The sequence below is a fragment of the Aquila chrysaetos genome, chromosome 1 (genome assembly GCF_900496995.4).
Source record: "Aquila chrysaetos chrysaetos chromosome 1, bAquChr1.4, whole genome shotgun sequence".
In the NCBI taxonomy this organism is placed as follows: domain Eukaryota; kingdom Metazoa; phylum Chordata; class Aves; order Accipitriformes; family Accipitridae; genus Aquila; species Aquila chrysaetos.
The window spans coordinates 37,284,150-37,307,414 of record NC_044004.1 but is presented as its reverse complement, the minus strand read 5'-3'; the positions used below and the strand labels follow the sequence as shown (position 1 = coordinate 37,307,414).

The 23,265-nt window shown below is 38.6% G+C and overlaps 1 protein-coding gene across 1 annotated transcript in view; it reads left to right on the top strand.

The window, feature by feature from the left end:
* Nucleotides 1-23,265, top strand: part of WWC2 (WW and C2 domain containing 2) — a 108,317-nt gene that overhangs the window by 35,654 nt on the left and 49,398 nt on the right. Inside the window, exons 2-4 of the mRNA XM_030041688.2 lie at nucleotides 5,501-5,610; nucleotides 19,234-19,437; nucleotides 20,442-20,518. Of these exons, the coding sequence (XP_029897548.1) occupies nucleotides 5,501-5,610; nucleotides 19,234-19,437; nucleotides 20,442-20,518 (391 nt within the window). The remainder of the gene's footprint in view (nucleotides 1-5,500; nucleotides 5,611-19,233; nucleotides 19,438-20,441; nucleotides 20,519-23,265) is intronic.

The window sequence follows — 23,265 nt, the reverse complement described above, 5'->3', positions numbered from 1 at the left end:
TAGGATTTGGAGAAAGTTTTCAAATGTATGTTCAGGTTACTATAGGCGTTGACCCTAGTTAAAATTGAATTCAAAACTCCAAGTCTTGACTGTAGGACAAGCACCACACAGCAAAGGAAGTATTCTTGGAAGTCATTTTGAAAGAGATTAAGATGAACGTGTTCATAATTCTCAGGTATTTATGTACCTCTTACCAACCTGCGTTTCATTCCTTTCTAATTGAGGAAAAGAAGTCTCAGATTTTGGGGGGGGGGGGGGGGGGTGGAGGGTGGGGTGTCTGTATCTCTTTCCCTCTGACCCCGTTTTCTGAGATCTGCCTACTGTAACCTTTCTCTCTTCCCCACACCCTCTACCACATATAAATCACAATAAATCAGCCTTACAAAATTGATGTCAGTAGTTCTATCTAAGCAAAACATGTCAAGCTGTAATCCCATAGTCCTTCAGAGTGTGGATAAAATCAGGTCTTGAAGTATGCTAAGGTCAGTGATGCTGGTATCAGCTGAGTTTAGAAGAGAATGAAGACCAAAGTCCAGAGTTTGCTATTGATAAAGTAGAGTCCTAATCATAATATGGATAACCTCTGGTTCAGTGTTACAATTGATTTAATCCTGAACGGATTTTGGAGAAGAAAGGAGTCAGAGAAGGAACGCAGCAGAATGCAGCATTACTCTTGCATAGAACAATGTTAAAAATTGTGTGTGTGTGTGTATATATATACATACATATGCATACACATTTTTAAGAACATGCACATTGATAATCTCAGATCACAGAAGTGTGAAATATTGTGGGCTGTCTGTATCTTGACAGAAAGATAGCATTCACTAGTATATGTAGTAAATTTCTCATTTTTTGTGGACCCTGACCTTAGGACGAAACCTTTCTTCTATGTACTTTTGTGGTCTAGGGAGTACATCAAGCAAGAAAGTTGTCCAAATGGAAGTATATTGCCCTGACAATCCATCAGTCTGTAGTTATAGTTCCATTTTAGAGTATCATCTGCCTCTTACTAACTTTGGATGCATATACAGACATTCTTATAGGCATAGCTCAGATGCAATAGCAACTGTTAAAGATTACACATATATCATTGTAGAATCTACATTTTAAGATCTTAGCTAACTTTATATTTTGAAAACTTTAAAGAAAAATGCGCATTTCATATGGTAATACAGCTTCCCAATTTGTAAGCTGTATTTGTCTCCTAGGTTTCCCAGGGCATCTGTGAAGTGATTGGCAATAACATAATTATGTACTGTTTACGTAATGGAATTACAGAATGCTTCCTGGTTTCCTTAAGAGTAGCCACTTCTTGTTACACACACCTGCTTCTTGTTCTCTTGGTCCAGGGAGTACACTTCAATCCATATGCTGAAATGGGAGCGTTGCAGCTATATAGTAGATAAAAATGTTATATATGAGCTAAAGGCTAGTAAATTAGCCTTCACTTGGAAGGAGTTCTGTAAGGTTTAAAAAAAAAAGTGCCCATAGGTGAGAGTACTTGAGTTTAATGATACGCATTAAAAAAACAAACACCTTTTGTTAATTAATTAAACTTCATAGTATATGAAATGTGGACTTTAAGTCATCCTTTTCAGAGTATCAGCATTCTTTTAAGAACATGTAAGTTGATGACTACAAACTGAAAAAGTATTATAAACTACCTCAGAATATTAGTGCCCTGAGATGCAGCACTTAATCCTCTGTTATGGTGCAATAAATCTCATTTTTCTTGGGTCACAGTTAATGAATGTAATGGGAGTCCATCTATCATAGGTTGTTATGTCACAGATAATGATCTTCACACAGACAAGAGTCCTTCAGTCCTTGCTCCGAGGTATTAGCTCCTTTCCTATTACATCTCATAACTCTCTGCACTTTCAACTTTTGTCTTGCAAATTTTCTCTTGCATTTTACTTCTCTTCATGTCGTGTTAATCTCATCAATTTGCTGTATGTGTTTTGAAAGTAAATACTGTTTATATCGAGACAGTTCTGAGTGCCCTAAGCCATCAGATACCACCTTGTGCTGATTGCTGCTCAATTGTAAAAGTCTGTGTCGGGCTCAAAAATATTGTGCTGTTAAAAGACTCTGAAACAAAAAAGAAAGTCTTGGGGGTGTAACACCCTTAAGTAGTTGTGATCTTGTTGTGTACAAACCTTTTCATGTTTTAAAAATCTACTTGGGAACAGTTTTCCTGACATAGTTCAGATCTTAAGGCTGCAATGTCCAAGCATGATCCAGCAGAGCAGAATTCATAGAATGATTTGTCCAGTACTGCCTGTATTTTGGGGCCTCTGTCTCCCTCCTCTTCTTTTGTTTAAGGTCCAGAGTGGGTCACTGAAGTACTCTTCCACAGTTTTTAAGTGTCGCTTTAATTTATGGAGTGTCTGGGATGAGAAAGTGGCTACTATTCATTCTCACAGTGTCTGTTTTCTGACAGGTGATAACACCAGGACGGAACATCCGCATGGCCAGAGTGGTCTGTGGTGTAACCTACAGAATGCGCTATAATAGTAAGAAGTCAGTATTTGATTAAAAATAAAATTGGTGTGGAGGGCAGATGGAAAAGCCAGGAATAGTACTGGGTTTCTGTCCTTCCTGTAGAGGTAGTTTAAAAAATCACATCTTGTGATTGTTGCTAATTGTGGCGTGTATCTTTGGTGAAAGTATTGAATGGTTATGCAGAGTTCTAAATGAGTTTATTAGAGACCACCTGGCCATGTTTATATGAGTTTATGGTCCATACTCTGATATATGGTATTTCAAATAGAAAAACTATTTGAACTACAAGACTTGTGTTTTGAGTTAATATTAGGATGTTAAGGCTAAGGATGACATTGAACTTTTATTTTTACTCAGTTTAAGACGTTTCATGAAAATCCACGTTTGTAATCTAATTTTAGGCAGGACTTTCTTCACAGCGAGATGTGCCCTTGTAGCTGGCATGGGTTCACATAACTAACCAAAATCATCAAAGGGGTCTTGCTTTTGTGATTGATGCTTCCTCTGAGCAGTAGTGGCCTGGGAACTCTCTGACATGAGTACCCTGTGTTCAGTCTGCTGCGTGCTGTGGACAGCCTGGCTGAAGCTGTGATTGTGTGCATTATCCTGGCTTTAAAATGCTTCTCCTGCTTTCCTAAGAGCCATCTCTTTCTGTCTAGCTGTTCCTATTTGCAAACAAAACAGTAATCTTTGAAGTGATGCTGGTAATTATTAGTAGGTAGTATTTGGGCAGGTGTATTTGATACGGCAGTGCTAGGCAGCTGCAGCTTTGCAGGCCAGCTGTTAGCCTGCTGAGCTGGGTAGCTGCCATCCTGGCCATGGCAGCACAGCTGCTGCTGCCCTGAGAAAAGGAGGAGGGTGAGGAGCAGAGCAGCGAGTCTGAGCTGGGGTTTCTGGAGAGCTCCTTCTCAGAGCAGCCTCACTCAGCAGTGCCGTGTCTGGATTTAAAAATATATGTCAGCGGTGGGAAGAGGATGCAACGGATAGGCTTGGTTTACTACAGACCTGGTCTCTCCCTGGAGATTGCTGGGGAGTTTACCCCAGTCAGCTTCAGTGGGATGTCCTCTCCTGCATCGTAATGAGGAGGATGGGTCATGTCCATTTGAGATTTCCTTTAGAAAAGGAGCTCTTGGTCTGTGAGGCAGCATATAGTGGGTTAAGGTTGAGAAGGAGAACAGGTACTCCAGAAGCTACACCTACTCACTTTACTGGGAAGAGTGTCTGTGGCTGGCCATTCTCATGGAGAATCTCTGCCAGTAAACAAAACTTTTCTCCCAGCTTGCCTGTGCTGCTTATAATCCATATTTTCTATCATAGTGATCCAGATGTAATTCCACACTGATAATCTCACCTGAATTTTGTAACAGTTTTCAGTGTGTTTAGTGGGTTTGCATAGCAGTTTGCAAGTGCCAATAAATTAGCAAATTTGCCTTATACATGTGAATATGTTCAGGACTTCAAACTAAGCATTAGTAACCTTCATAGGATTATGTTGTAAACTTTGGAGAAATATGAGGAAGTGGATTCATGCTTACAATTTTAAAAAAAAAAAAATTTAAAAAACCCCCCATAATTCAAAAGGTTTTGGATCCTAAGAGCTTGATTCTTTGTAATTCTGCAACCTTAGTTTGGAGGAGTAAGTGTTGCCCTACTTAAAGAATTGGTAGGTTGGATCCATCAATAATAATAATATATTTGTGGGACAATGATTTCTAAATCAAACCTGTGCTCAAATTTCTATTTTCTCAGCTGCATAAAGAATTTAATTCAATAGTTTTGTAAAGTATTTTCTATCTGGTGTTTTCTACATAAAAAAGCTAATTAATTTTGTAGAAAGTAAAACTTACTATTCTCTTTCATTCTTCACAAAAATGTCGATAAACCAGTTTCTTTTGGTCAGAAACTAATTGAAGAAAAAATACTGAAACACAGAAAAGCATATGTGAATTAGACTGTTAGCTTTTTATTTGTATAGAATTTTAACGATGAGGTGAAAAAACAGTCTTAGGTGATAGAACTTAAGCAGCAGTGAGCAAAGGAGGTGATGCTTGTGTGTCCCACAAACTGCTCTTGATAATCTTACTCTGAGGATTTTTTTTAAACTCTGGATATGTACTAATCTTATTGTCATTATGGTGACAATAAAACCTTAAATCTCTTGTTCTTCCTACTAAATACATCAGTATATCAGACATGGCATTTATCTGTCAGTTTACCAACAGGAAACTGAATACTCATTTCTGTTTAAAAAAAAAAAAAGGGGGGGGGGGGGGGGCAGAAAGATGATGGTATAAAGCTTTGCTCAGCCTCAGTTGGAAAAGAGCCAATGAATTATTGTTATTAATCTATTTTTTGTAACAAATAGGTGCTCTATTATTAAAATGAAAAACTTTAATTGCCTATCTTCCTAAAAAAGCACCATGTGAGCATCTAAGGCCCATTAAATGTCACTTATAAAATGTCTACTCTATGCACGCTGCTGCTTATTTTATTCAAGTACATGGATTGGTAAGTGCTGCTAACGGCATCTTAGGTGGTTGTATTATCTTTTCTGAGTTTCCTGTCTCTGGTCATTAGAGAAGATGGCCTTGAAATCTTGTGGTCTCATCACAGACTCAAGGTGGAAGGGTCTGGTTCTTCTGGGGACAAACAGGAGTATAGATTTATTTTTTTTTTTAACAAGCTATTGGTTATTGTTTAATTTTAAACTGTAAAATGTGAAAGATGTTGCAGTGAATTTCTCATTTGAGTGCCTGTATTGAAAAGATGTTTGCAATAACTTACATTATGTTCTTGGAGTTAATGAATTCAGAAGGATGGAATAGGGGAACAACAATCAAGAACCTAAACTTTAAGAGGGAGAAAAGAACTTGCTCTCCTCTCTCCCTGCTGTCTGTCTTTAGATTCTGTCATAATAGGAATTAATATGAATAACAAATGTACGTAGGGAAGAGAGAAAAGCTATACCCTTAACTTATTTCTTTGTTTTTAGGTTAACAAAGCCCTTGTCATTTGCGGATTGTGTTGGGGATGAACTGCCATGGGGATGGGAAGCTGCATATGATCCTCAGATTGGTGTATACTATATTGATCACATCAACCGTAAGTATTTTTCAATTTGCCATATTGATTATATAAGAAGGCTCATCTTGATTAGACTTCCCTGAGAAGCTTCTAAAGCATACCTGGGAGTAGGGAAAGATTTCTTGTGAGAAAATTGTAGTGAAAGTAACAATTCCTAATTTTCAGTAGACAAATTATCCCATTTGTGTGCATGGGTTTGTTGGGGATGGTTGCAGATGTATTATAGCTGGCTCAAAATTATTTAAATGACTCTTCATCTTTTTCTGCGGAAGAAGTCCATGTAGTGTGTAGTAAATAAAGATGGGTTGCATCTGTTGGTATCTGTAAAGTGTAGGATGTTTGGTGGCTATTAAATATTCAGGAATGCACACTGGTGGAGATAACCTGATATGAGTAACAAAAACTGGCTTCAGCCTAACTACTGAAAGGAACTATGGAGTTCTGTAAGGTAGTATGGAGCATGGGGGCTGGTATTTGTAACATGTATATGAGGTCTGGCAAAATGTACTGTAGTTCTAAGAATGTTGTAGAATACATTTCAGACTATAAATAATGCTATGTTTTGTAGTAATTGGAAAGGGAATGGGGAATCAAAATGCTGGGGAAAATTTGCCCTTTGCTGTATCGTAATTGGCTTCAAAAGGCTTACAAGAAAATCTGCTGGTACAAAATGACTACATCTGTTTCTACATATATTTTTAATTGCATGGGAATTATGTCTAAACCATACAAAACTATAGCAAAATTTGAAATACAATGCTTGTTAGACTTACTGAAATGAATAAATTCCTGAAAGCATTTCTATCTTCTTTTTATGCATTTATTACTCCATATTAATTGATACCTTTTTCTATTTTCTCAGAAGTTGTCTTTAATAACATAATAGAAGAGATTCTCTTTGAGACCAATACCTGAATATAGGTGCCTGCATCTGTGCTAGCAGTGCTGTGTACTTAAAAAATAATAAGGTGTCTATGGCCATTTCAGATGCTTTAGGTTAGCAGAGACAACTGCACAAGGTCAGTAGATAGGGCACGGACAGTAAGAGACCAGTGGCCTTCTGGAACAAAAGCTGGCGACAAGGCTTGTTAGCCATGGCATCTCAAATGTATGGGCAATTGAATCAACCCTGAGATGTCTAAGCTGCTTTTGTAGTCAATAGCTATCTAGTCAATACAGTCAATACAATGTAAAGTGTGATGTAGCTGGCTGGTTGGGTGTCTGCTTTGAAGATGAGCTGATTTAAGCTCCTTTGGTTGGGTTGGACTGGAACTCCGATAACTGCAGTGGGACACTAGATATCTACTGTGCTTAATGAATACTTGCAGATAGACACCTAATCTTGAACTGAATCCCACTCAGTAACCGCTTTTATAGCCCTGCTTCATTGGAATAACAATGAGAGTCCTCTGATCTTATGTGTGGTGTTAAACGTTCCTGAATTTTAAAAAAAGGGACATACTTGATTGAATTCAAAAGGTGAAGAAAGTAAAGGATTTGCTTCTCAATCTAAATGCTATTATCAGAGGAAACTTGTCTTTAACTTCTGCTTTGGCCAAAACCATAAAACTTAAAGCTATAAAATTTTGAGAGGCAATCTGCATTTCTGGGTGTTTTGAAAGTGCTTTCAGATCACTGCTCTGATAATTGAGCTCTTTTATTTCATGCATGCTCAAAATTTTTAATCCCTTCTAAAACTCTGTCTTGTGGCTTTGTTGCCTTTTGTTTTTTTTTTCCAGAAAGAGGTTAAATTCTTTCTTTACTTTTAAAAGCTATTTCTGTGCATTGAAGGTGAATTCCTGAATATTATAAGCTCTTCATGGGTTGAAGTTCTGCTTCACACACATCTAAGATGTTGAGGCTTGGTCAGCATTGTTTTGGAATTCTCTTGAATATTGTTAATATACTGCAAACACTAATGCTTCCACTTAATAGAGGAGAGTTGAATATATTCATCTGTACACATGCCTTTCTGTGGCTGGGACAAATAAGTGTGATTAGCTACATTATATTATGTTAATGTGTATGATGGATGACAAAATGGTGTACTTTGGACTTTGGTATACTTAAAGTGGTTTCCATCCATTTTTCAGTAGTGCATTTAGTTCCTGTTATATTAATATATGAGTTGCTTTGTAGCAATTTCAGTGAAACTTCTTATTTTGTAAAGTGGTATATTTTAGTTTTGTACGCTGTATTTTGCACAGTGTTTTGCTGAGAGTACCCTTGAGCTGCTGGGAGGTAAACTGCCTAAGAATCTTATAAGTAGGTCATTTTTTTGATGTGCTAAATGTGGAGATTATAACTTCTACTTTATCTGACTGGGGTACATGTGTTGTTTTGATGCTATTGAAATCTCTAGTATGGAGATCACTAATAATCAGGGGCGGGGAAAGCCTTTCTAAAAAGCAGGTTTTGCACCTGCTTGCAGCTTTATTAGCAGTGTAATAATTCAGATGTGTTGAATATGCTTTTTGGATTTGAACTGTTAAAATTCTCTGTCAGGACAGTGGCTGTGTTAGAATAAGGAAGACTCCTTCATTCTTTCACCTGTATTAGTTATAATTTTGTTAATTCTCTCTTATACTGTACAAAGAAGCCCAATGAGGGAGAAAAACTGTACCCACTGCTAGGAGGAGGACCAAATGGATAGATGCCTGAAAAACAAGTTGGATAAAGCGGAATTTCAGGACCCACAAATGGCAGCTTGAGGGATAGCGCCTTGGGAAGAAATCTACTCCCATGTGTTAGGTAGGGAGAAGTGACTAAAGATGTTTCATATTCACTGCCTTCTGGCTGGATTTATTTCAGCAAAATGTTTGAGGGAAGGCCCATTGATTCTCTCCTCTTGCATCCCGTAATTAATTATTCTGAACGGCTTCTCTATCTGTTCTCTTTTTCGTTTCTTTTTCTCATATTGTTCCTACTGTGTGCCTCTGTACAAAGCTACATTCAATACAACTGTGAAGTTTCATGTTGTCTACAGGACTTTGGAACTGTTGTAGGAAAACTGGCCAATCTTGTTAAATTTCTCAAGCCAACCCAATAAGCTATGAGCAGCAGGCTAGACCTTAGCACAAGAGTGTAAATCATGGTTCTTCCCTACTTTTCTCTTAAAAACTCAAGGTTGAAAATGTTAAGGATGGAATTTCCATTAGTGGTCAGTGTGGGACTTATTCCGCTTCTCTTGAAGGGTGAATATTGGCAAAATTCCCACTGATTTCAAGAAAGCAGTACTAGGCTGCACCTTGCAAAGTTCTAAAAATTCTACCAAATTTCTATAACATCAATTCTTCAAAAATTATTGAAATCAATGTATATATTTTTTAAAATTAAATACTTTCCCCATCTGTGTAATTATCTTAGTCCTTTACCTTCCCTTCTCCCATGCAAACCTGAGAAAAGCCTGCTTTCCTTAACTGCCAGTGGAAACTCAATTTCTCCTCCACAGAGGGGTACGAGTTGGCTGTGAGCAGTCTGCAGTTGTAAAACACTCCCTCAGACTTGAGGAAGCTTCTTTTGGTGTCAATATGTTTAAGTATAATTTGCTTTTATTATCATCACACATTTTCTATAATTTTATATATGTTAATGAATTTTTTTCAAATATGGTTTGTCTTTTTTTCTTAGCTCTTACTGATTGCCTTAGAGCTTTCTCATGATCCTTTTGGATGATGTAACCCCCTTTGAGAAACACTGACTGAGGTCATTACTTTATGAATATATTACCCCAATTAAGAATTTTAATGTGATGCTTTCAGCTTCAAGGGAGACCAGATTACAGGCCATCTGGCAAGGCAGAACATGCATATGATGTGGGTAGCTAATACTGTAAGAACCTAAATGCTTACCCTGTAGTTCAGTAGCGCCGTTTGTTAGAGGGATGACTGAAGGGGTATTATTTGGTGGTCAGGGACTGAGGAATTCCTTTTGTGCAGGATCCTTCTTACTGTGGCTTGGGAGAGTCCAAAGATTTTATAGGTTATGCTGTTCAGTCTTATAATCGTTACTGCATATATGTACTCGTGTGTTCATCTACTTCAGCTAATTTACTAACGTTTACTAATTTTGCTAAATAACATGGTTAGGAACTCAAGGCAATACCAAAAATAACACAAACTATTACTCCGCTTTATTTCGTATATCTACAGGCAAAGTCATCGCTTTCAAATTTTTCCTATTCTTCTTCAGGGTTTTCAACATCATGTGTTAAGTGGCTGAGATGCAAACATTTATGCTCTTAGAGCTTGGATTTGCAAACACTTTTAAGCTGATATAATCTCTGAAAGAATTGGTCCTGCTCTATTGCTACCTCTGGCCTTTTGTTCTGTCCCTGCAATGTTTTTGCTTATACTGGCATGAACATTTGCATGGCCAGACAGTGAATCAGATCAGGGAGCTGATTCGAGTTGAAACTAATCTGGTATGGAAAAAAAAAAGTTGCTATTTGTTCTCCTTTCCACACCCCTATTTATGCAAGCAAGAGAGGGAAGGTGGCCTGGGGCTATGAATGAACAGTCAGGTGGAGAGACAGGGGACAGCTGCTTTTTGTGGTAGCGCTGGTTAAGGGTATTTTGAAATGACACCCTTGAACTTTCATCTGTTCCGCGTCCTGTGCAGGCTTGCCAGGAAGCAGTTTTGACTCCGAGGCTGTGATTTCCAGGTGCACTTCTCGGGTGGTGGTGGCAGCTGAAGTAGCAGTCATTGCTTGCTCTGGTTCCTGCTCCCACATTGTGTCAGCAGGAGGATATGTAGTAAACACCAACAATGGGGAAGCACTCTGCTTCCTGAGGTGTGTGAGTTGTCGTTCCCCACCTCCTCTTCCTTCCCTCAGCTGCTCAGGTTTTCTGATCCAGATTATTGCATGGGATGTGTGTAGATGAACTGCTGCGGAGGTAATAGGAGCAAGAAAGGGAAACTTCTACTTCTGGCCTGACATGAATAGTCTGAGGGAATCCTGGGCTGGGACAAGTTATGCCTTGCCTTCAGCACTCTACATATTCCTAAATAACTTAGCCCCTTTACTTCCATTTCTTATTTTCAGGCTTGGGAATAACCAGGCAAGTGGTTGTTTTCTTCATTGCATTGATTTAGTTAACCTATAAAACATGTACTCTGCTGTTAGTAATGTTTAGTGGCAAAGGTAACAGAAAGGAACTGAATGACAATATTTAAAAGATAAGGATGGGAAGGAATAGCTACTTCTAGCCTAGTAGTATTTCAGACCATCATGTCACTTTCTTTTTGCCACTCTGTACTTTGTATTCAATATAATGATTTTTCTCACTGCCTTCCACCCCCCAGCACTGTTCTTCAAAACGGAGTTGGACATCTACCTTCTCTGCTTCTGCAGCTCCTCCCCACTTAGTTTTAATTGTGCACTTTGGAAGCATGAATGCACCTTTCCCAGAGACAGCTTTCTACCACTGTTTCATCCACAAAGAAAAAGAAAATTGAATTAAGAGTGATGCTAAACTTCAGGAAGCATAGAGGTAGAGGGATTTGTGTCTGCTTAGCTCGAGAGTAGAATTCATTGGCGGTTCCTATTTCCTCACTTGGTTTCCTTCCTTCTTAAAATTTCAAAGCCTAGCTATTTACCTACACTGTTTGATGCTTATAACACAGTATTTTAACTACAGGTATTCTGTTTTTTATTGTAATCTTAAAGGCTTTCATGCCAGTTTACACCTGTGCAACTGGTTTATCTAACACAGGGATTTTTGTGGATAGACTGACTCTTCTCTGCTCCAGCCTGGGACTCTAGTACATGTGCATCTATGAAACTATGCCAGACTGTATTTTCAGACAAGGAAGAAATCTGAAAATCCCATTGTGAGTCTGCAATTACCATTAGCTCGAGGAAGTCGAATGGTGTATCATAATCATAAATGTGCACTGTTTCTTCCCATGACCCATCACCATCTTCTAACCAAGTGGTGACATGCAAGCATTTGGGAAACAATTGTGAAGACTCTTTACTGTCAGCAAACACACGTGGTGAAAACCCAAGTGCAGTAGATCTTATCTTGAATCTTATTTATAGGTATTTTCTCTGCACCCTGGCTGTAGGAAGGTACATGCTGGCTACAGAAGGAGGGCTTGAGCAATGAAGGCTCTGGATTAAAGATGATTTTAGCTGCTGACTTTTCTGTAAAGATCATACTTGCATGTTTTTCTTATGTCTTAGTTCTGATAGTCATAGCAGTAGAACGTTACCTACTTACTGGATAATGTAGAGCAAAATGCTCGAAGTTTCTACTGCATTTGACTCCGAGATATATATATATATATTTTTTTATATATATATATATATAAAAATGTATGCTACCCGATATCTAGAGGAAACTAATGTGCCTTAAGGATAACATGTTCAATATTTCTTCGTAAAAATCTCTGAATAAATATGTCTTGGAAATCTGCTCATGCTTGCACAGTATAGCTGGAAAATGTTTCATTTTCTCTCATTACTCAAACTCAAGCACAGAATTATTTTATGGAAAAGTGAAGAAGGTGTCTGGAAGACAGGAGGCATTTTTTGTGTGCAAGTTCTATGGCAGGAAACAAACTGTAGAGAGCTCAGTTCCGAGCATACTCTGAATAACCTAATTTTGCTCCATGTCTCTCTTTAGAACCCGTATTCCATCTTATTATGTGGTAGAATGTGATTTTCTTTTGAGTATCCAGCAATGTGTTAGATCATTTTTAATACACTGTATATGTCATCTTGTTGGGCTCCATAGTCTTACTGAAACTGCTGTCTCTGTAATGTGCTATTCTTTATTTTTACGTACCTATTGAACAAATATATCAGTGTGAAATGATGTAATACTTGTTTGTGAATTCTTCCTCAAATTTTTTGGGTATGAATTGCTTTTCTTGTTGTTTGAGTTTGAATCACAAGTATTTTTAAAAGTGCGGGGGAAAAAAGGAATAAGAAAAAAAATGCATTCAGAAAGCCTCTGGTATGTAAACAATAAAGTGCATTCCTTAAGCCAGTCTAGTAACACTTGGTTATTCTCCCTGAAACTAGTGCTAGTGCATTTGCTCCTTTGTTGTTCATTAAGACTTGCATCTCGGTTGCCTGCAATATCTGTTATGCTGGTTGAAGTACCGTGAAGTAAGTGTATTTTTGCAGGCAAAAGTACTGGAGATTTGAAAGCTAGTTTGTTTATCAAGAGACATGGGATATACTTGTAGAATAAACATATCCATAGTGATTACATAATGTTGTTGATAAAATTGCTTTCACCACCCACCACTAAGCTAACTTTCATTATCCTGTGATAGCTGATACCAGACACCATTTTCCCTCTTCTGATGTTATATGTCAAAGGGTTGTTGTTGATTTTGTTTGTGCCATCTTGAGACATTTTTGTGCGAGATACCATTGAAATCTTGATTCTCCTTCGCTGTGGCTGGCCCCAGTTTGGTTCACCTGCAGCCCTTTTCCAGGGGCTTGCCCTCAGCATGTGGCAGGCTGCTTTCCAGATATCCCCTCCTTCTCAGCTCACCTCTGTGGAGTAGATTGTAATCCTACCACAGCAAAGACATTGGGGGCTGTTCAGAAACCAATCTGGATTTAGCTTGCGCGCTTTCTTCAGCCCCTGGGGTTCAGGAGAAGCACCAGTCGTGAGGGATCCTGAATGTAGTCAGCTATTGGGTTTGGAGTTTTGAGGCCTCTGTTATTCTCTTGAAGGTGGGGTTCTGTTTGGCTGGAAGTAGTAGTCCTGCAGTTATTATGCAAGGTAACTGGACATGTCAGGTGTAATGGAGTTATCTTTTCATCACTTACTACTTCAGGCAGAGAAAGTGCCACCCTGACACAGAGTAGCTGAGTTATGACATGGTGCAGCCCAGAGCACAGCTGGCTGTGTGCGGCACAATTCTGCATCAGTCAGAACCACCCTCTTTTCAGGGCTCAGCTACTGCGGTTTTGCCACCTCTTGTCTTGTATTGTAGCCTTGGTTTCCAGGTCTGGAGACTTCCCTGTAAGTTAGTATATGAGGGAGAAGGTGCATGGTATTGATGAGTAGATCCATACTTAAGATTCTAATGGATGACTTTCCATAAGTAGGCTTGCTGCTGCCAAAAAAGGGATGTCTAGTTCCTTCCCAAGCTAGGTGGTTGTTCCTCCTTTATATTGGCTCATTGGACCTTTGGTAACATGGCACAACTCGCCTAACCTGCCCGAACATGATGTATCTGCTTTCATGTTATCTTTTGGAGCCAGTGAGTGCTTGTGCGCGTTTAGTACAGTGCTTTGCACTGGGTTGAGTGAGCACCAGAGACTGCAAAAGAGAAGACGTGAATGTGTAACATGGGGGAGTGTGGGTTGAGGTGACATGGCGGAAACAAACCATCACTGCCAAAAAGGAGGGCTATTGCAGCAGCTCCAGCTGTGGCGCGCAACTCCCCCCTGCTGTCCTCCCTACAGATCTTAGGTCTCTGGTCCTTGTTTCTAGCCAGGTCAACTAGTTTTCCTTGGAATAGCCTCTCTTCTGAGATGGTGATTCTGCTACATTTACGAACTGGAATAATATGGACATGTGTTTAAACAGATAAGAGTTCTCTCTTCAGGATGGTAAGCATAATGTCATGATTTTGTCTCCTCTTGCTATGTATGTGTCCTTCTCAAGCAGCAATCTAGCATCTCTGGCATGTTTTTTAGTGGGACCCCTTGAGAGTACTTGTGCTCTAACTGTGGTGCCTAAATGTAATGTGTCCGACTGAAGACAGCTTACGTATGACTCATTCTAGAGCCAATCGATGCTATTATTTTATTTGGCAAAGGGAGATGTTGGAAAACTATTGCTTCCACATATTGTTAATCCTGTAGTAAAATGTCCAATTCTCTCATGTCTAGCAGTAGGGCGTCAGGGAGCCGTTCCCTTCCCTGTGGGATTTTAATTTCATGTATTTTAGGGAAATACGATCCTACTGCTGATAAGCTAATAGTTTCCTTCTGTTCAAGTAGACTGTAAAAATTTGGCAGAGCTTCTTGATAGCGGACAGGAACATAACGTATGAAAATATCTCATTTAAAAAAAAAATGGCATGCCTGACTATTTCCTGTATTCCATGTATAATATATATCTTATGTATAATTACGGAGAACATGCATAGCATTGCTGCCCTTGACGCAAGTTCTAGCCAAAGGAATAAACAAAACTTTCAAGGCATAAAGTCAGTCCTGGCATTTTGGTTTTGAATTGTTTGGGCCAAATTTTTTGCTGAGTTTAAGTGAATCAAACCTGACTGGCAGTGAGCCAGGAAGAGTGCATTTCATGGATAGCAGTATGATTAAAGCCAGCATAGCTTCCTCTTCTATGTTACAAGGCTGTGATCATTTCAGTGCACAGGAACGTCCTTGGGTGGAGCGTGCCATCCTGCTGCTTGTGCAGTTCCGCTGGGCGAGACCACAAGTGTTTTCTGTCTCACAGAATTTCCCCCCAGTGTGGGTAGTCACTCTGATCTTTAAAAACAGGAGGAAATAAATTGTCTGTTTATAATTTTTTTTATAAATTTATTAACTAGGAACTTACAGTAATTTGTTTAAATGAAATTGTTTTAAATCAAGATCTCTTAATAGAATTGAGTAATTTTGATTTGCAAGTGGCTTTGCCAAATGACTCTAAACCCAAGTCAAACTAGGAACGTGTAACCTGAATATTAGGCATGCCACCACCCTCCTCATTCTATTACTCTGGATCATTATTTTGCATTGTGATTGGACAGAGGAAGTTGATATATAAAGATATTTTTAAATCTAAGCAATGCTCTTGATAGACCTTGATGTACAACTCTTAGTTGTTTAAAGATCCATTTTAAGGAGATTCCTTTAGTTCATATCTAAGTTTATGCCATGAAAAACAATAGCCAGTATATCTTCTTCATTTTCTCTACAAGAAACAGCTGAACTCTTGGATTTAACTGTCTGGTGATGCAGCAAGCATTGGAGAGGTCGTGCCCAGGGGGATGGTTTGTTTGTTCTCCACTGCTGATGATTGAAGTCCAGTTAGCATTTTCTACAACAGACACAACCCTACAGCTCTGTATAGTGTTCATAACCAGTGCTTAGTCCTCACCTGACCAGCAGAAATAACAGCTCCCCATCTGTCTAGCTAGCAATCTGTTTGTTGCACGATTCATATCTGCTGCAGACAAGGTTATAAGGCATCCTGTTGCAGTCACCAGTGGAAACGTCCATCTGCCCTAAAAAAAGGAATGAGATCTCCCATGTTTATTTTATATCAGCTGTTGAATAATAAGCGTAGGAAAATGTTTGGATGTTCTTTGTGGCTTAAATCTCACTCTTTGGATTACGCATGAAGGCCTTCACATCTCATTTTGAAGTGTTCAACAAGCTGTTCCCTCAATGACATGCATGTAACTATCCCAATAATATTCTTCTGTATGCAAGTTTGACCTTAACAGCAGGTGCTTAAAACATTCCTGTCCAAGGAAAAAATTCTTTATCTTTGTGAGGCTTTACTCTGAGAAGTATAAATATTTGTTTTTGAAAGAAGCCTGCTTTTTAAAAAAATTTATTGGCTCTTAGAAGGTGCATGTGCTCAAATGAATGTACTTTTCACAGTGCAGCACTACAGTACCAGAAATATTATGCATAGTTCTGTCTTTGGGTTTTTTTTCTCTGTGGAGTAAACCTACTGATTAAAATTGAGACAACTGAAAATTATAGATGAACAAGCATATGGTGCTGCTACACAGGCACACATTTTTATATATATATATATATATATAAACCAACTTGCCAAACAAGCGATATGCTTTTTTGGGTTTTCCACTTCATAATATTTGAGAAGACATAGAGTGAAAAATACTCCAGAGCCTTCTCTGCTTGGTAAAAGTTGAGTAACAATTCTGGGATAGTCATTCCACTACTGCTTTGCCTTTTCCAGGATTAGGTATTTTCCTGACTGAGCGTTCGTTTCGGAATAAAATACATGCAGATAGAATTGGCTGAGACTAATTTGACCAGTCAATGTACTTACACAGGCAAATACCCAAACCTCAGTATGCTGAAGTTACAGTGTGCAATTTTTAAAATGCGGGGTCACCTTTAACTCATTTATGACTATCAGTATAAAAGAAGTTAGCTCATGTAATCATAGTATTGTTTTGCACATGCAGCTTGGAGAAGCAAAAAGAAAATGTTTGATTGTATTTGTCAGCAATACAAAATAATCTGCTGTTGATCAGCTTTGTCCTTCTCTTGCAGTCACAAGGACAGGGCATCTGTAGGCCACGTTTTAGAACTCTGCAGGCTACATTTGGTCTTTGGGCTGCATGTTGAGCAATCCTCACTTAAAACCTACAAGGCAATTACCTACAACATGCTGGAAGATGAGACCTTCCAATCTTGTAAGATTATTGGGTGGCTGCTGGTTGCACTCTTAAAACACAATCACATCATTACATTCTTCTAAAAAACCAACATAACTGCATTTATCCTATTTGGTCATTGACCCATAAGAATCATGCTTCATGCTCTTCATCCTGCTTCACAAAAAAAGGACAGCTCTGGAAACCAACACTTCCTATCTTGTGTAAATAACTGTGAATGTGGAGGTGTGTTAAAGCACAACAGCAGTAAGTGGCCACAGATAGGGACATGTGTTGACCATTTAGGAGAGAAAAGGTATTGATTTGCTTCTTTGTGTGCCTGATATCTTTGTGGAAAAAGCAGGTGGTTATAAACACAGATACATGTGTGTGTGTGTGTGTGTGTCTGTAGCTACAGTTAGTTTTTTGGAGAGAGTGTTCCTGTTGGGGTTATTGGAAAACCAACTGTGTATAAAGCTTCTCTGCTTTAATCTTTTATGCACCGCACTTGGGTTTACGTGATTTATACTCTCCATGCATCCATTGTGAACATCTAAGAAATACCTTTCCCAAGTAGAAATACAGAAGCTTGTTATGTTTGTAAATGGTGGAGGGGGGGTGTATCTGTATTTGTTTTTAAAAATATCAGTAGTTCCATAGACATAAGGTTCTACAGGGTTAGTTTTATGGGATGCTCCTTTTTATTTTCATGTCTTTTGGTTTACGTGATATTAACAACACAAAAGGCTTTTGAAAAACTGGTAGTTAGTCAGTATGAGAAATTGTTATTAACCAGAACCTGTCCTTATCAGCTTTTGCTGTTACAAAATCTGTTTTCATATATGGAGTTGAAAGAGTGCCTTCTCCCCAAGAGTGCACTTCAGCTACAATTTAGAGCAATCGGATTGGATCTGCTGCAGCTCTCCCCCCTCCGCCATCTTCAGCCGCATGTTCCCATTCCCACCCCCCCACATTGGTTCTTACAGTAAAGTGATTCAGAGAATTAAAGTGGCAGAAATCTAACCCAGAGAATAAACTTTCCTCCCCCTTTTTGCAGAAAAATTCTGAATTAAATGCTTTGCACTTAAATACTTTGGTACTGAATGTTACTTTTTATCTCTGTAGCTCTACCTAGATTTATAGTATGTTAACTTATAAAGAAAATGCAGTGTGGTGCATGTTTGCATTTGGATTTCAAACTTTTCATGGCTATGTCTTATGAGAATGTTTTTGTACTTAGTACAGCTTTAAAGGAAGAATATTCATTGTACAGCTTCAAAAAGTGCTGAACTAAGTCAGGAAGCGTTAATGATAAGATTGAACATTCAGTCTTGACTCTTCCTCTTTGCATATTTACATTTAAAAAAAAAAACAACTTAAAACCTACAGTGAGATTGATCTCATCACATACTTTCTTAATATGTACCACTACCTTATGTCTGATCCTCTTGTCTATGCATTCTATGCAAGTCTGTCTTTTGTGTGCCTGCTGGAGTTAAAATGTTTGACCTGAAGCCCTTTGTGAAGTAAGGGCCTGTTCCAGCCTACTCATTTATATTACTTGGGTAGTCAGTGGAAAGAAGTAGACACCGAAGAAGACATTTCGGTCCCATGTATCTTGGGCACCTGTCTTTGATGGAGTGAAGTGCCCTCTGAGGGCAGCGCTCTCTGTCTATTGACCATAAAAGAAAGTTGTACCTTGGATCAGATGCCTAGCAGGGATAGGGATAGAGTTAGGTGAGATGATCTGGAGAGTTAATGAGCTGTTAGTTCAGTTACAGGGGAAAAGATAAAACTCCTTTTATAGAGGGAAAGGAGAGAGATAACCACTATAAAACATAAATAACATCTGGCTGTAAAAATTCATGAAGTGGGGAGGAGGGGGGTTGAAAAAATGTAATAGCTAAGATTGCTTTTCATTTTTGTTCAGAAATGCATTCAATTTTAAGATGTCATAGAAAGAGTTTATTGATCCAATTGTTTCCAAATACTCTGATGCAAAAAATAAGTTTTTTCTTGAGTTTTAGGGTGTTATTAATTCAAGGTTGAAGATGTCGGAATGATCTACATAAGCATTTACCTGTGGTACTCTAATTCCTAATTTTGCAGTTGATCCCTTAAATACTGTTTCTTACACACACTATTGTGGCAAAGAAAAACAAATAAAATTGAGCAGCTGCTTAGTAACCGAAGGCAAGCTATGGTTTAGACTTCTATAATTGTGGATTACAGGCAAAGAAAGTTGTCAATTACTTTTAGCAGAGGTCTCTTTAAATCCTTTCTTTTTCTCCTATAAAGAAACAACACAAATAGAAGATCCCAGGAAACAATGGAGGCAAGAACAAGAGAGAATGTTAAAAGATTATCTTACAATAGCCCGGGATGCTCTCAGTACTCAGAAAGAACTCTACCAGGTGAAAGAACAGAGGCTAGCACTTGCACTGGATGAGTATGTACGGTTGAATGATGCCTACAAAGAAAAATCAAGCTCTCGTACAAGCTGTAAGTACAGTAGAGAATACAATGTAACTTCTTTGATCTGTGCCTTGCAGGGGATCCTGTTTCTCTTTAGGATGAGTTCTCAAGGTTTGCTATGAACACCTTGTACTCTGGCTTTTTTAAAGATAGCATCTCTACTTTATATTAAAAAAAAAAAAAAAAAAAAAAGATACTCTGCTGGAGAGAACCCTCTTCCCTCTGATGCAATTGTGAGCTCCTTTGAGCCATCGTTTAGAGCAGTTGGCTCTGAAATCTATTTTGTCATGCAGTTTGTCAGAACAAAATTCTGCCAAATCTAGGTTCAGAGTAAATAGAATCTCTTGCACTTCATGGCTGTGTACAGAAATGACTCTACTGTCTTGACAGGTGTCTACAATAGACCAAAAAGGGAATTTGTTGCTGCTTTGTAAGAATAGCATATAATAATTTTGTAGCTTTTGTGCTGTGATTAGGGGTGAAGTAGAGATACATGCTACAATGTGAGGCAACGAATTGGCATGTAGTAAAGTGCTGTCAGAAGCCTGTCGTTGGCCAAACATCTCTCTTGGAAGTAGAGAGTGTGATGAAAGTAACACGTACAGCTGTGGATGAACAGAGTGGTTGACCTCTGAGGCTTCTGGATAGATCTTCTGCTTACCAGAAATCTCCTTAGAAATTACAGCTTCCAGGAAGAGGTAGTCACAAGACAGCTTAACTAGAAGAATGGGAGCAGAAGGCAAGGGATAGAAAGTCAGAGAGAATGAGGTGCTACTTTAGGATCCTGGGCTAAGCAAAGGAGGAGAGATACCAAATAGTGGTAGGGGAAAAAAGGGGGAAATTTTGATTATTCATTAATTATTGCCACCCTGCAACACTGACTAGCCTACAAAAGGATTTTTTTTTTTTTTAAGTATTTTATGTTTTTCTGCACTTTGTAGTTTTAGATCAACATGGATTCATTGAGGAAGGGACTAATTAATGATTTTAAAGTACTTAAATATTTGTCCTTTTTTGTCTTTTAAAAAAAGTGTTCTCAGGTTCTTCATCAAGCACAAAGTATGACCCTGACATTCTGAAGGCTGAAATCTCCACTACAAGATTAAGGGTGAGAGTGCTTAACTCATTCATTTGTATGCTGTGTGCAAAGTTTATGACTATAGAATAAGCAAAGCTTGAACTAGCAGACATACCTTGTACCCTGGTACTGAAACCTCCTAATATTCTCATTAATACCATTCAGAAGTTTTTAAGGAATTTTTAAAGCTGTCTCTGTTACTTTCAGATAACACATTTTGGAGAAACTTTGACAGATATTCTAATTAGATGTGGGTTTAAATAAATCTGGTAACTATTTTTGCTTGTATGCTTTTGTTTTTAAGAGGAAGAGTAAAAATCTTTAGGTTAAAATAGAAAAGTAGTAGGCCAAGGTGAGCTGCAGCTAGATGAATGTTTTTACACAATCTTTCTTCTGAACTGACTCAAAATTTTCTGTTGGTTTAAAAAACACTTTTCAATAATGGTGTGAAACTTTGCTCTGTTTTGTCAAAATGAAACAGTTCAGATCAAGAATGAAAGTTTGTGTTTGCATTTTGAAATTGCTAATGAACAAAAATCCTTTATTTGGTCAACTGTGTTCAGTATGGTCACTAACAGACTCCATGTAAAGAACTTTCATTCACAGGTTAGTCTTTAGTGAATTTATCTTGAATAAGGAGGAAATGGTGTGGAAGACATTTAAAAATCTATATAGGGAGTTCATTTAAGTTGTGGCATATAATGCTCTATGGATAGCCTAGGCTTTCTGTAGTTAGTAATGAAAGAAATTAGATCAAACCATGCAGGTTAAAAAGACAGCACCTCACAGCATAGTCCTTCGATGAGGGCTGGAATACAGACTGCAGGAGCAGAAGCAGCACAAGTGACAGCAGTTACTCAGCTCTTCCATTGCCCCCTCCTGGTTTCCACACAGAGCAGCACTCATAGAAACCTCTGAGAGTAACAGCCTCCTTCACCTGGAGTAAGAGTTATGATTAGGAATCTAAACAATTAATGTTTAAAAGGAACTGCGGAATAGCTCATTAAAATTTTAAAACCCAGTATAAATCAGGGATGGAATGCACTGAAAACTGGCGTCCAGATGTTGCCCTCCTGACTGCTTGTACACCTGTTTATCCTTACTAACCTCTATTTGTAGTCCCTTATCCTTTAAGGAGAAGGGAAGGTGGTTAATGAGAGAACTTACTTCAACACTGGAGGAGATGGGAGGAAAAATTTTTTAAGTTTAGTAGCAAGAATCAACAGCAGTAAGGACCCTGTCAGGAACAAGAATAAAAAGACAAGGCGAGAGCTTCTTTCTAAAATAAGTAAAGCAGTAATAAATGTTCCCTTTGGCAAGAGGGGATCACTAGTATATTTGGGAAATTAACAGTGTTGTTAAAGAACAAAACACATGACCAAATTTAAATATAGTCACCTACAATTCAAAGAGGGGAAAATATAGACATGGTCCTGTACTCAGTTTTTCCCGTTACTTAGCTCTGATCACCTCCCAGCTCAAGATGCAGAAATGCTGAATCACCTCGTGGCTGCAGATCTACAGTTTGTTCACTGAGGAGAGAAGCAGATGTGTTAATCACAGTAATTAAATTTTTGGAGGTGCTTTCCTCTCTTCGTTGTTTCTTGGAGTCAAGAAGCCTAATATCCTGCTGGTTCCCGACACCCGATTTAATGGCATTGCAAAGTCCAAGTTGCATATGTGCCTAAAATAGGTGACCTGAATCTTGTCTGCAGAGTTTAGAAGGGTGCAGTCCAAGAATATCTGTATCAGCATAAAGTGTGTTGTCATCCAAAGCCACTGGATATGAAAATCATTGAGATAAGAAAAAGTGGAGCCCTGTGGTGCTAGGGCTGGAAAGTGGTTTTCATGGAAGATGGCAAGAGAGGTATGACTATTATCATAGTTTACCCTTATTTGAATGCTTGAGGATGCTTGCTAATATGCCACCTTGTGGCATTTTACAGTATATGCATGCATGGACTTAATGGGAAACAAAGTCATTAGTAAGCTGCTAGCCAGCTAGTTAGAATTTGCATATTGTTTGGTGAACTATTAGGTCAGATGTACTAAACCTGTTTCTCCCTCTCACGCTGGCTGAGGCTTACTGGTATCATCAGGTTAATGGTGGCTGGAGGGGGAAAACTCAGCATTTGAGGAAGTTCTGAATTGGCCTTTGGCCTTTTACTTGTTAGCTGTGCTTAATATATGCATGTGGAGCCTTTTGGATACATGAATTGCCTATTGTGCAATAGGTTGTGGAGAAAATATGATAGAAATCAGACAGCTGTTAAATGAAATAAGCAGGAGAAGAAAGACCTTTCTCGCAAGATCAAAATCGAAGGATCTGATCATTCAGTGGACTTTGAGTGGGGCCATTTGGGGTCTCAATTAGTAATCAGTAAGATAATTCAAACAACACAAAGCATATGTGATCACAGTATGTTTTATGCACATGCAGTGAGTAGGGGATGCACCTTTATAAAATAACAAGGGAGGGGGGGTGTTGTTGTTGTTCCATTAGTACTCAAGTGCTGGGAATAGAAGGAGGTTAGCATAGGAGCCTGCTTGAAGATGCAGTTAGAAGGAGGAAGCGAGAAGCCTGTCAGGTGACTTAAGATGATGTGCAGAAGCAGTAGGAAGGGGGTGAAGGATAAAACAAGTGAAGAGTTGTGAAAAAGTAGGAATTATATGAAAGTTTTTGAAGGAGAAGACAAGGAGCACAAGAATAGCTTATTGCAAGTATGATGCAGTAAACACAGTCTATATTATCATGTAGGTCACGTCTTTCTAGGATA